General features: G+C 35.8%; 1 protein-coding gene across 1 annotated transcript in view; it reads left to right on the forward strand.

The window, feature by feature from the left end:
- The window catches only part of LOC136033699 (uncharacterized), a 65,606-nt gene that overhangs the window by 19,668 nt on the left and 31,790 nt on the right, over nt 1–14,148 (forward strand). Inside the window, exon 6 of the mRNA XM_065714548.1 lies at nt 9,061–9,341. Coding sequence (XP_065570620.1) covers nt 9,061–9,341 — 281 coding nt within the window. The remainder of the gene's footprint in view (nt 1–9,060; nt 9,342–14,148) is intronic.

The raw sequence follows: 14,148 nt of genomic DNA on the forward strand, positions 1-14,148 counted from the left end.
AATAAGACATTGCACTCACGCTTTTAACAAGGCTGATGCACAGAGTATATTTTGAGTTTAACATCCCCTGAAAGTTCCAACTAAATACCATTAGCCGATCCTGACATACTGCGAATGCGCTCTTTTGACAACCGGAATGTACATAGTTGTATTTTGATTAAGTTCAATATCCCCATCAATATTCTCTGGATTTTACTACTTAATACCCTGAACTGTTCCTGAGACATGGCACACATGCCATTTTGATAACCAGGACACATGTGGTATCTTTTGATTTAATTCAGCGTCCCAATCGAAATTTACTGAAATTTTTAACCTAATTGTCTTATCTGTTCCTGAGATATTGCTTTTACATCCGTCGACAACTGGGATGCACATAGTGTCTTAAGTTCAATATCTCTCTCAACATTCTCTGAATGTTTCAACCTTAAATTCTTAATATTGTTGAAGGTATACGCCCAGATACGGTCTTTTGACGACTTGGATGCACCTAGTGTCTTTTAATTCAGTGTAAAAGCCCCCTTAACAGTCGCTGAAATGGTAAACATAATAACTTTTACCGTTCGTGAGATATTGCAGATAAGCCCTTTTTACAACCTGAATGCACTATCTCATTTTGACAAGAAGGACGAAGCTCTTTTGATTTAATTCAGTAGTTCTAGTTGTAGTAATATTGCAGTTACAGTCACAATCGCGGAAGTATTGGCAGTGCTAGTAGTAGTCGCAGTCGCAAGTAGGAACAGTTGCAGTAACAAGTTGTCGCTCTCGTAGTCGCAAGTTTTTGCAGTCGCAAGTAGTCGCAGTTACAAGTAGTTAAGAGTCGCAAGTATTGGTATTAGCAATCGGGTTGCATTTCCTATTCGCAGTCTCAAGTAGTTGTAGTCACACTCACAAGGTGTTACAGTCTCAAGCATTTGCAATCGTAGTAGCAAGTAGTCGCATTAGCCGTCGCTAGTAGTCGCAGTCATAAACAGTCGTAGTTCCAGTTACAAGCAGTCGTAGTCGTATGCAGTCGCAGCTGGAGTCTAGTAGTTGAAGCAATAATGAATTTGAAAGTTTCAAGTTATGCTCTTAGAAATTCCTAAGATGTTGCAGGTTGATTTAGTAACATCTCTCTCAACATTCCTTGAGGTTTCACGGATAAAACATCTCCCACCCTTCCTCAATAATAAGTCCTAATAATCGGCAAATTGCATAAACTACAATCCTTCCCGCGGGAGGTTGGGGAGGGGAGGGCATGGTATGGCATCGCTGGAGGCATAGTCATTAGACCTTTTGATTATTTTGAACAAGGTTCCTATTATATCATTTTCATCAGTCCTCGGGACGGTGGATAAAAAGGAATAGAGAGGCCCTTTGCCCTTTAAGCACTTTTCAACATGTCTTGGAAATTTCAATTTAATATCCTCAGCCGTTCCTTAGACATTGCTGATTGGCCCTTTTGACAACCAGTATGCGCAAAGTTTGTTTTGGTCTTGTTCTACACACCCCCTGGACAGTCCCTGAAAGTAGTCGCAGTTACAAGTTGTCGTAGTTGTAAGTAGTCGCAGTTACAAGTTGTCGCAGTTGCACTTTGTCGCAGTCACAGTCACAAGAAGTCACAGTCCCAGTCGGAAGTAGTAGCAGTTGTAGCTGAAGTAGTAGTAGTAGTTATTGCCCTGAAATTTTCAATTTAATACCCTTACCGTTCCTATATTATTGCAGATACACCCTTTTGATAGCCTGGATGCACACTTTTTTTTTATTTAGTTCAGTATGCCCCTCGAAAATCCCTAAAGTTTCAGTCTTATATCGTTTCCTTTTTATGACGACTCCGTGTAAACAGAATGAAAAAATGCATATTTGTAAACCTTAACCTGGGGACTGTGGGGAGGAGCGGCTTGACATCTTAGAGGAATAGTCATTAGACCTTTGGCTATTTTAAGCAATATTTTTTTCGAAATTTATGTTATTGCTGGGGAGGATCCGGATAGGGCAAGTGGAAAGGGATCCATATAGGGCAAGTGGGGGGGGGGCTGTCCTCTGGTCACTTTCGAACATTCCTCTCAACATTCTCTGAAAGTTTAAATTTAATTCTATCAGTTTTCCCTGAGATATTGCTGATAAGCCACATAAACAACCAGCATACATATAGTGTATTTTGATTTTGTTCAGTATTCCCCTCAACATTTATTGAAAATAGTCTCATTCTCAATTAGTTGCAGTCACAGTTGCAAGTAGTTGCTGTCGTAGTCGCAATTTGTCAAAATCGTAAATAGTCATAATTACAAATAGTTTCCTTTGTAAGTAATCTTAGTCAAAATCGTAAGTAGCTGCACTTGCAGTTACAGCAGCAGTAGTAGGTTCTCTGAAAATTTTAGATTAATACCCTTATCTGTTCCTGAGATATTGTAGATATGCCTTTTGATTATCAGGAAGAACATAGTGCCTTTTGATTTGGTTCAATATACTCCTCAATATTCACCAGAATTTCATCTCAGTATCCTTATTCTTTTCGGAAACAGCCTATATAAAACAATCTCCACTTTCCCAGTGATAAATCCTGCATGGGAGAATTGGGCAAATTGCATAATTTATATTCCTTGTCCTTAGGGCTCTGGGGGTATAACATCCCTGAATGCTGAATTGTTAGACCTTTGACTATTTTGAACAAATGGCTTTTTGAAATTTCTATTGGCATTGAGGAGGGACATCTAAAACGAGCGGGACTGGTTGCCCTCCACTTCCTGTTCAACATGCTCTGAGAATTTCCACTTATTACCCTCAGCCGCTCGTTGATATTGTTAAATACAACCTTTTGACAACCCTTCTGCATATAGTTTGTTTTGATTTTCTTTGACCTCCTTCTCAGCTTTTCCTGAAAGTTTCATCTTAACAGCTTAAGCCTTTTTGGACACCCGGTATAAAAAGTGTCTCCTTTTCCCAATAACAAACCTTATATGGAAACAATGGCAACTTGTATAACTTACGGCCCAGTGACTTCGAGGGATGCGGTCATTCCCGGAGGCATAGTTGTTTGATCTTAAGACTACTTTGAACAAGGTATTTGTTAAAACAAATTTATTGTATGTCTTTGGGGAAAAGGCTACTAAAAAGGACATGGGAGGGATTGGTTGCCCTCTGACCACTTTTCAACATCCCCCTAAACATGCCCTGAAAGTTTCAGTTTAGCGTCCTCGGTCGCCACTAAGATATTTCAGATACGCCTTTTCGATAAACTGGATGAACATCGTATCTTTTGATCTAGCTCAAAATACCCCGAAGTTTTACCGTAATACCGTTAGCATTTTTAGACACATCCAGAATCAAACGTCCTTTTTTCCCCAGTGATATAATTCTGCATTCAAACAATTGGCAAGTTACATAATTTACAATCGTTGCACTAGGGACTGAAGGGGCCGTCACATCCCCGAAGATATAGTTATTAGTCCTTTTGTACTATTTTGAACAAAAGGGCTTTTTCGAAATTATAAATCAGTTTTTTGGGCAGGGTGCTTCTTAAAAGGGTGACGGGGAATGACTAGTCTCCAATCACTTTTCGACATCTCTCTCAACATTCCATGGAAGTTTTAACTTAATACCCTCAACTGTTCCTTGGATATTTAATAGCTTAGATTAATGCTGATGCACCCTTTCAACAACCAGCATGCACGCAGTGTTTTGATTTTGTTCAGCTTCCCTCTGAACAGTCCAAAAAAGTTTCACTTTGATACCCTAAGCCTTTTCGGGGACCCAGGACCAAACATGCCCCCCTTTGCAAATAAAAAACTTTATATATGTAAACAACGGGAAACTTGAATAACTTACAGCCATTGGCCGGGGACTGTGGGGGCCATGTCAACCACGGAGGCATATGTACCTTTGGATTATTTTCAACAAAATGACAATCTAACACTTTTGATCGGCTTCTTTGGAGGGAAAAGTACGTGGAAGGGGGGGGGGGTCAGTTTTCAATCGAATGAGCCTCCGATTTATATGATCGCTCCTTCCAAATGAAGTGTCTCTGTGACGAGAACAAGAATAATAACAAGAATACATTGAAGCCTTATGATGCTTTGCTATAAGCAACGCTAGACCGATGCCTCTGAAACCTACTGCCTATATAACGAGGAATTGTGGCTTTGATTCAGATATATATTGTACAATGCTGCAGCATTGTTTTCAGAGCTGAAAATAGTTATTGGCGAGGAATTATCGACATAAAAATTGTGTGAGAAGATATAGTGCTGTTTTATTGATTGATCCATAACATTGGGTTTCTATTTTCAGTAGGCCTCCTTGTTTAAATATGGATGCTTAGCTCTTGTTGTCTTCAAAGATTAGCATTTTGGGAATTCTAGAGCCTTTCTTCTCCACTCTGGAATAGCAAACAAACACAAAGTAGAAACAATAGGGAAAATCTTTTCAAGACAGTGGAAATCAATTCTGTGGGTATTTCGGCCCAACGCCCAAAGGCCGTCTTCAGCACAATACGAGAAAGAGAGAAATATATATATATATATATATATATATATATATATATATATATATATATATATATATATATATATATATATATATATATATATATATATATATATATATATATATATATATATATATATATATATATATATATATATATATATATATATAATATATATATATATATATATATATATATATATATATATATATATATATATATATATATATATATATATATATATATATATATATATATATATATATATATATATATATATATATATATATATATATATATATATATATATATATATATATATATATATATATATATATATATATATATATATATATATATATATATATATATATATATATATATATATATATATATATATATATATATATATATATATATATATATATATATATATATATATATATATGTATATTTTTTCTCTTTCTCGTATTGTGCTGAAGACGGCCCTTGGACATAGGGCCGAAATTCCCTCAGAATTGATTTCCACTGTCTTGAAAATATTTTCCTTATTGTTTCTACTTTGTGTTTGTTTGTTATGGAAAGGCATTGTGGTTTTCGTCGCTATATTCTGGAATAGAAGTTTGAGATGACCTCAGTTTAGCTTGCTGGATGTTTTGGGGGCATGGTCCAAAGTTGCCCAAGACTTACCAACAAATTGACTGCGAAGTATGACTGATTTCCTCTATGATGAGGTTCTTGAGTCTAATAATGATCTTCAGAATCCTTCTTAGGTAACTCGAAGCTCTGTAGGTAAAGTAGTATTGTTGAAAAATCTGGGAGGCTACGGTCTGAGCTACGGGGTGCCTGGTCAGTCTTAAGACAGATCACACGTCCTCTAAAGATTCCTTTCTGCTAGTCATCATACGTTTAAGCTGTGGAGGCGTGCTCTATGTTGTTAGAACCAGAATATTATGATGAGGGGCCGCTATTAGTAATTTCCTGTAAGTTTTAAACGATATACTCATGGCATGCCTCTTTTTTATACATAAAATTTTGTACGCTAGCTGGATTCTATCTCTTATTTATTCAACCGGCTCAGCTGTAAGCTGTACCCACCGCAGCTGCTTGGGGATACAATACTTTGACAGAATCTTGATTCTTTCGGACGTTGACGTGCGCTGCCGCTACTATAGCACCGAACTCATCGCCATAATTGTCAAACAGCGAAGACTGCGTAGGTTTGGCCCTATCCTGAGAATACTCAATATCCGCATCACCAAGCAATTGCTTCTAGCTACTCCTTTGCCTTATTGGTGTAGCCGATTTGGTGGTCAATTGAAAAGTCGTTGGACGACTGTCTGAAATGATCTCGAACCAATTGGCAAATTTCAAAAGTTTAGCAGAAGGTGAGAGAGCTGCTGGATCTGATCTGCCGAAGAGCTAGCAAAGATCTGCCGAAGAGCTAGCAAAGATATTGAGTCTTCTAGATGCCGGGTGAGGCGTTAGCATCAGGTCGCGAAAAAGTACAAGTAAGGACTCCAGTTGCTTGGACTGTTCTCATCGGTTGCGTTGAGGCTCTCCATGGCTCTATGTGGCTTAAGAGATGTATTTATTTTTGAATTCTGTTCCTGGAGGATTTTTTTCACATCCAGACCAATTGGCAAAATTATAATAAATTTAAATCTGGTTTTCCACGTTTGGATTTTTTTTTTTTTTTTTTTAGCTCCAGTTGAGTTCTCGTGGCGTTCACAGAGACAGCCTCAATCATTTCAAGATATAACATGATAGAATAAGGTGATGTGACGTGAAGAATGCACGGTGCGAGTTTTCTTTTGTCATCCTGTGAATTAAATGTGTTTTTTTACTAAAAAAAAAAACAAATTGTCTTTATTAGTGGGAAAAAGCTGACAAAAGTGTATCAGTGAATTTATTAACTTACCATTTAGGCAAAAATAGCAAAAAATGTTAAATAACTCTCTAAATTGGCAATTATGTGATGAAAAGTCCAGGGATTTTTATGTGGCCTCGACCTTTGCCATTTTATGGCTAATCTTTCGCCATTTAATTGGCTTAATTATGATTCAATTGAGTCTTTACCAAGCCAATCCAACCAAGCCCACTTGTTTATTTTCCATGGATTTTGGTAAAAATCCTTGGTTCCCACAGCTTCGTATAATCATAAAGATATTTCTCAAAATAAGGATAGAAAAAAACATGTGTACATGTAGATTGCTTTTTTACGGAAGACTCCGACATTTTATTTTTAAGTTAATTTGATTAAGTCTGTTTATAGACGCCTCAACATTCCTGATGTTCAAGTGCATTAGCAAACGTAAAGATAATTCAGGCTCTTTCTTTCCTCCAGCTGATCGGAGCGTCAACATGAATATTACACTCTTCGTGTTTTCGAATTCTCTTGTATGTGTATACTTTGAATTGTTTTATTCGATCTCTTGATGCTGTTGATCATACCCTGGCCGGGCCCTGGTTTTTCTATAGATATTGCGTACCTTGAGATGTGGCAAAGACATTAAGGTACACCAGTGCTTCCATGCCTATCGATTTATCGTCAGATCTCTTAAGATTTCTAAAATCCGACAATCTACTGATATAAATTGATGTTCCAGTTATTGCCAATTTCAAGCGAATTTTTGTTGAGGAAGTCCAGAAAACTTTACGTCATTTTTATTCACCCAGTGTTCAATGAGCTTATTATGATTAACTTACATAATTTTTGGTTTTTAATAGGAACTTGCAACTGTTGAATTGTGTTGATTAGTACATATTTAAGCCTATTAAATCAATTATTTGTTTGTCCAGATAGAAAATTCGTGGTTTATTTTTTAAATCTGATGTTGTTTTTTTTTTTTTCCACCATAGTTTTACGTGTAATTGGAACAAAAAACTAAACGTATAGAAAAGAAAAGTTAGACCACTAGGCTTAGTAAAGAGCAACATTTAAAGTTGTCTTCACTTTTGGTTTTCTTATGTTGCGATGGCGTTTGTATAGGTTGGATCAGTGGTTCCGGGGTGCACAATTCGTTCTGATGTATTCTGCTTCTCTATGTTCATTTTAAAGAAGAAAAAAACCTACAACTGTCCTATTTATGTTCAAAATTGAGGTCTATTAATTTTTGTTGTGATTTTTGTTGAAGAATGTTTTGTACCAATTTTAACAGGTCATTTGAATGCCGAATCAGAACACAACGGTATATTCTACTTATTAAAGCTTGTGAGAACAACGCTCTATTTAGTTTTCAAGATATATCCAAGACGACCCACAGAAAATCTTTACCGCTCATATCTTTCAGTCCACCAAAAATATATCGACTTTTGTGCACGGCCTCATTCAACTGCACATTTGTTACTGTACTAATAAAAGAAGCAGTTCTGTCTAATTTTGCATTCTTCTTCTGCTATCTATCTTCGGTTGTTATAATCCCTATCTTCAATTTCTGCTATCTTCTCTTTTTTTTGTTTTATCATGATATTTATTATTCTATATTTAAAGTGAAAGGCTACATAGAGGTCAAAGCCACGATACAACTGTTTTACTGGAAGGAGTTTACTGTGTTAGAGTGTTTTTAATTGGTATTATTCTCTATGTTTTACTATTTTGTATCCGTCCCCCAAAGCAATAGATGATATCAATATATTGTTGAAATACTGTACTTTATGTAACGAATCGCAAAAATATGATGTTAATTGATATGACCATTTGTTTCTGCAATGGATGATATCGATATACCGTTGAAATACTGTTCTTCATACAATAAAACGCAAAAGTGTGATGTTGTAATTGGTATGACCATCTGTGTTTTACTATTTTGTATCATTATACAGGTATCCAAAGCAATAGATGATTTCAATATCGTCAAAATACTGTACTCTATGCAACGAATCGCAAAAGTGCGATATTTTAATTGGTATGACCATCTCTGTTTTACTATTTGTATCGTAAAACAGAGGTCATCAAAGCAACAGATCTTATCAATATATTGTTGAAATAGACTACTTTAGGCTATTTTATACAACGAATCGCAAAAGTGTGATTCGGTGTCAGTATTCCTTGACAGAAGAGAAAGGTAAATCATCTAAATAAGGCAGGGTTTTCATTCTGATAATCTAACATTTGGAGGGACTCGTTGCCGCACGAAGGAAAAATATTTAAACTTTTTGAGTATAAATAAAGACATATTTTTTTAAGAGTTTTTCATTTCATTTTAGGATACACTTTTGCTAAAAGTGTTTATTACACAGTATAATGTACAAAGCCAAAAAAAAAACTATACCAGTACCAGGGGCAGACCTGAGCTTAGCTAAAGAATCAACTTTAAATTAAACCAACTGCGGAAATAGGAGAAAAACGTAACACTTACATTTCCCTCAGGATTTGAGGAAAGAGTTTTTCAAAACACAAGTAATTTAACCAATTTCAAACTAGACTTGAATGTATTCTAGATACTAGGATCTGACATTTTAATCGTTCAGAATTATTAACCGAGTTTCAAATAGTTGAATATGATTTGAAAGAAGTATATGTGCAAAATATTGTAAATGTTTCTACATCTATCTCCCTTTGTTATATCCATCGTAAATAAGTTTGTTTCTAGATGAGCTCATCAAGTGCCTTTGCTCAGATCCTGAATGTTCAAAGATATGGGAAAATCAATTAGAAAACTACTTAGAACAAACTGTTGTACTTCTCGATCACATACACGAGCATTCACACGAAGTTCCTGTTAGCAAACTGAGAAATGCCATTGCTGGAATTTACAGAAAGTGTAAAACAGTGACAGATGCTGATCAGGAAAAACGCTCCAAGAATCTTCAAAGATGGAAGAAGCAAAAGAAAATTACCGAAGATTACTATCTGTGTTTGAAATCCTCTGAGGTATAGTTGTCTCTGAATTATATTGATGGTTCTGTTGCTGAAAAATTTGGTCTTAAAATATAATAAGTCATGAACAACATACCTTTCGAGGGGTGGGGTCCGGGTGCTAAGATATTAAATTCAAATTACTCGTATTCGGTTATAATTGTGTAACGTTAATGAACAATTTTGTGACAAATACGCTAATTTTCAGGTGAAGTCTAAGAGCAATAACAATTAAGTCTCTCTCTCTCCTTCTGTCTCGCCATCCTTCTTTCGCTGTTCATTTTTTCTCATCCAATTCCTCATTTATAGAACGATAGCTGAAAAGTCAGCCGCATGTTTAATTCTTCTACTGCTTCATTGGATGACCAATTGAGCTTCCCAGTTAAAAATAAAGATGTACGATATATTTGTGTGGAACATGTTTTAGTGCTCCTGTGATATAAGGTCCCAGGTCCCCACTATTAACTATCTTGCAGGTTTTCACTATTAGGATTAAATTTTATTTTTAAATGTATACAGTACCTATTTATAATAAGTGAAGAGCCCAGTTGTGTGAATTATTTAAGACACATTAACTGACAAATTAGAGGTTACTGGCACCTATGGAGTGATATAAGACACTGTATATGATAGACGGTCATCATGAACAAAATTATTGAGCTCTTAATAGAAATAAGGAATGGGAATCAGAGCCAGGTAATGAGATTTGTTGTTGGTTTTAACTGTAGTCCTGAGTTAACCAATATTTCCCATATCTTCTTTTATTTGGGTTATCCTGATGGATTAAAAAAAAGACAAGTTAAAGTTCCAGGATAATGTAAAAAAAAAAGGTACAAGCAAATATGAGGAAGGTCATTCAAATATGAACTCTCTTAAACGACATGTTTTTTATACCTGTTTTCTTATACTTATCTTCTCTTTTTGTTTCATTTTTTCGTTTCTCTCTTTTAGTTTGTTTATTGCTTTTTCCATTTCTTTTTAATTTTTTTCTTTCCTTTTGTCTTACTTGCTGCCTTAGTTTGATGTAATTTCTACGAAATTGGTCTGGCTCTTTTGATTCATTCACTTCTTCCCTTCTATTTTAATCCTTGTGTTCGCTCGTGAGTTGGTATAGATTCATCTTAGACGACAGTGATAAGCGTAACAGAGTAAGATGCAAAAGCATGAGTGTAAAACAATATTTTATAGGAGTTGTGCAATGCAGAAGCTTTGAACCTAATGCAGTGGAGCATTATTTGCCAGCATGTTCAACTAGGGTGGCTTATTGCTCTGATGAGTTTGTAGCTGTTACGAAAATTGCTTATTGGGGAACGTGTGAACGACGACGAATGATTCCGGCGGTTGGGACATTTTACGAATATAAGAATAAAAGACTGGCTAATTTTTTAGCCAAGAACGGCAGAAAAAGATACTTTGCTATGAAATTATCTGTTTAGCGGCTGAAATAGGGCAAGATATATTTTATTTCTGTTCAGAAAAGCCCTAAACCAATGTTCTACATCCACTGGTTTGTGATGCGATCAAACGTGGCAAAAAAACGAGAAAAAAGAAAGCATACCAGCGCTGTCGATGCAAAATAAGATTTTTATTCTTTTTTTAATATTTACTGGGATCAGGAACAGTTTCGTTGAAGGGTTAGTGTTTAACTCTTCTTGAAAGAGGAAAAAATAAATTAAATTACTGTGGTATGATGCTGCACTGAACGTTCTCCATGTAGTAGGCAATTCAGACCTGTTGAATGTGTCGTGTACAATAATAAGTACGTTTTTGGAGACTAAAAAAGACGACAGGAAGCTCAGAAGAACAATGGTTCTTCGTTTTGCTAGTTTTATTTTTCGTCATGGTTTACAGTTGGTGGTTAGATTGTCTTTTTCTTCCCAACTTCCTTTTTTTCACGAAATTTTACTTTACCAGTAGTTTTACATGAAGCATTATTCGCTTTCTATGGCAACTAATCTGCTGACTTTAGCAGTTTTGTTTGTTTTGTCACGCAATTAATAGAGTTAAGCAATTAAACTTTTATTTGCCACATGTCAATATCTTCAGCATTTTTTTTTTTTTCAAACTATATGCTGACGTTAAGCTTTTGAATGAACCTTCTACCCGTCGAAGCAATTTTTTTTTCTGCGAGAAGTTAAGGCTACTCTGTCTAAAGGGCTTATATTCTCCGTAAAAAATTACAGAAATCAGAGTTCAACTCGTCCTGTACTCCGCCAGGCTTCTATATTCTCCTTAAGGAACCTATACATAATTGTATTATATGTCTCAATTGAGCGTGTTGATTTTTTAGTCATCAGTAGGTTCCGCAGGAGTTTAAAACAAAGTCTTTTCCGATACAGAAGTAGAGCCAGAAAAGTCTTCTGGGGGGGGGGTGATTCATTGTTTTTAGGCTTGGCAGAGACAAGCTACCTGGGCGTAATGAAGGTGTACCTATGCCTTTTAATGAACTTATGCATTATAAGGACCTTAAGCCATAGAAAATTTGAGTTTTGCATGTAGTTTGAATCTGCAACAAATTGGGAAACGGTAGTTTTTAGGTACAAGGTTTATTATTATTATTATTATTTTATTTGTTCTCTCATATACAAAGAAATGTTGTCTCTGAGTTTTTAGACACTTAATCGACTACTTCATCCTCAGTGATCCCGATTCGTTCGTGTACGTATTCTTTCCAAGGCCATTTAGCCGTTTACTGTAGTTCTAATTCTCAAGTAGGGCTTTAGCAACTTCAATGAAGAAAATGATCTTTCAGTTGTACAAGTAGCGACTATAATTGTTGCTAAAATACAAAGTAACGCATTTATCACGGGCAAGAGGTCAGCATTGCAATGCTGCAAAGTATCAGTGGCATGTTTTTTTTTTTTTTTTTTTTTTTTTTTTTTTTTTTTTTTTTTAATCAAAATTTGCTACCACAGAATGATATATCTCTGAAGTTTTTTGGTCGTAGAATTTTGTTAGCTTGGTAATTCTAGAAGCGTTTTGGCTCTCACGTCCATCTAGGATGGTTCGTAATAGACACTGGAAAGGGGTGATAGTATGTTTTGTTACGATTCAAACTTTTGGCCACCGTTTTAAAAAATTCTCAACTGAGACTACTGAAACGTTGTGTCTCATTGTTTGCCGCCTTATTTTTCTTGGTCTCAAAACAGGGATATCCATATCTTGGCATATGTCGCTAGATTTCTTAAAAATGAGTGAAAATACGACACCTGCCTTATTTTGGGCCTCTTTTAAGTTCTCTTTTACAGTTATTGCTGACTTTACAGTGTCGGAAAGGGTAAGATTTTCCTTCTGCGGGTATAGATTTTCCTTCTGCGGGTATAGATTTAATGGCAAAGTCAATGGAAAATCATACCCGACACAAAGAGACTCATTATAAAGTCTCTTTTTTTAATCGCACTTTGAAGAAACTGAGCCTCAACCGTAGCTTTCTTGCTAATCCAGAATTTGATCTCATCGAAAGCTACTATTATTGGGTGAAGCAACTGTACAAGTGGTTGCCCAGAGTTGTGGTGTTGGATTCAATGAATGGAACGTATTCTCTTTAGCTTTTTCCTCTTTGCTCTCATTTTCTCTTTTTTCAATTTGTGGAGTAAGGACTGCTTGCCTTTTTGGGGTGTTACAAAATGAAACACTTTCAATTGTGCTCATACAATTCTGTACACCCTGAATAGGGCATCTTTCAGAAATGTAAAAATTTAAGCAGTATGAGCTGCAGTGCACGAACGTGACTTTAGAATGCTTTTCCTGTACTAGGACTTGAACTCTCGTAATATGTCCGCTCATTGACCCTGCGCCATCATATCCTTGAACTGCTATGAATTTTGGTTGAAGAGTAAGATTCGTTTTGCATATTACAGCTTTCACTCCCTTTACAGATATATCAGCAATAGGAATGAATAGCGGGATCTTTTCTATTTTTGACAAACCTAGCACAAACGTTATTCGGGCGGCAGTAGCCGTATCTATCGTTTCATCGACAAGCACAGAAAACGATCAAGAATCTCTCACTTTCTCCTCAAGTTTTTTTTTTCAAAATAATGTTACTAAATGATAAAATCGTTTTGAATTTGCCGGCTTGTATAATATGTATTTGTACCGGGTCGTTTCCAGGGGATCCTTTGAACTAGTATGACCTGATTTAATCCAGAATCTTAATAAAGATCCGCATCGCCTTCGCCCTTTTGGATAGTTTCGTTGATTGATAGAGTTCCAAAGACTTTGGGTCCACGAAACGCTAATCCTTTTCTGGCAAGGAAAACGGCTGTAGATGCTCTTGGCTTCTAAAGTTCTCTATTTCTCTTGACCTGAAGCACATCTCCTCTGTCTAAAAACTTGTCAATGGGCGGAACATTTTCTGTGTGTGTGGCTGTAAACATACCTGCCTTTTACATGGAATCAGTGTGGTACTTCCCCTTTTCATTATCTCGGATAAATTCCCACACGTCTTTTCATATTGTAAATGCATAATTTACTAATATTCCAGGGCATGAGCTCTGCTTCCAAGAGTAGTGCAGAACAAAAAGGGAAAACCTTGGGGGGGGGGGGGTAAGACACAGACCCTCGCTGTACCCTTGCTCTAATGAACGATTGGAATCAAAGAGATTTTTAATTTTACATGCCAATAATATATCAAATGTTATTTTACTTTCAGACCTGATTTGAATTTATTGAATGAAATTGAATGAAGTTTATTTACCTGATTGAATGAAACTGGTCTATTTTCAGACATGATTTTTACCAGAGAAGTCATATTCCTAGCATATTAAAATCAAGTTCTTGATTTGATAATTACTCATCATAAACCAGGTACTGAAATAGC

The sequence above is a fragment of the Artemia franciscana genome, chromosome 12 (assembly GCF_032884065.1).
Source record: "Artemia franciscana chromosome 12, ASM3288406v1, whole genome shotgun sequence".
Classification (NCBI taxonomy): Eukaryota; Metazoa; Arthropoda; class Branchiopoda; order Anostraca; family Artemiidae; genus Artemia; species Artemia franciscana.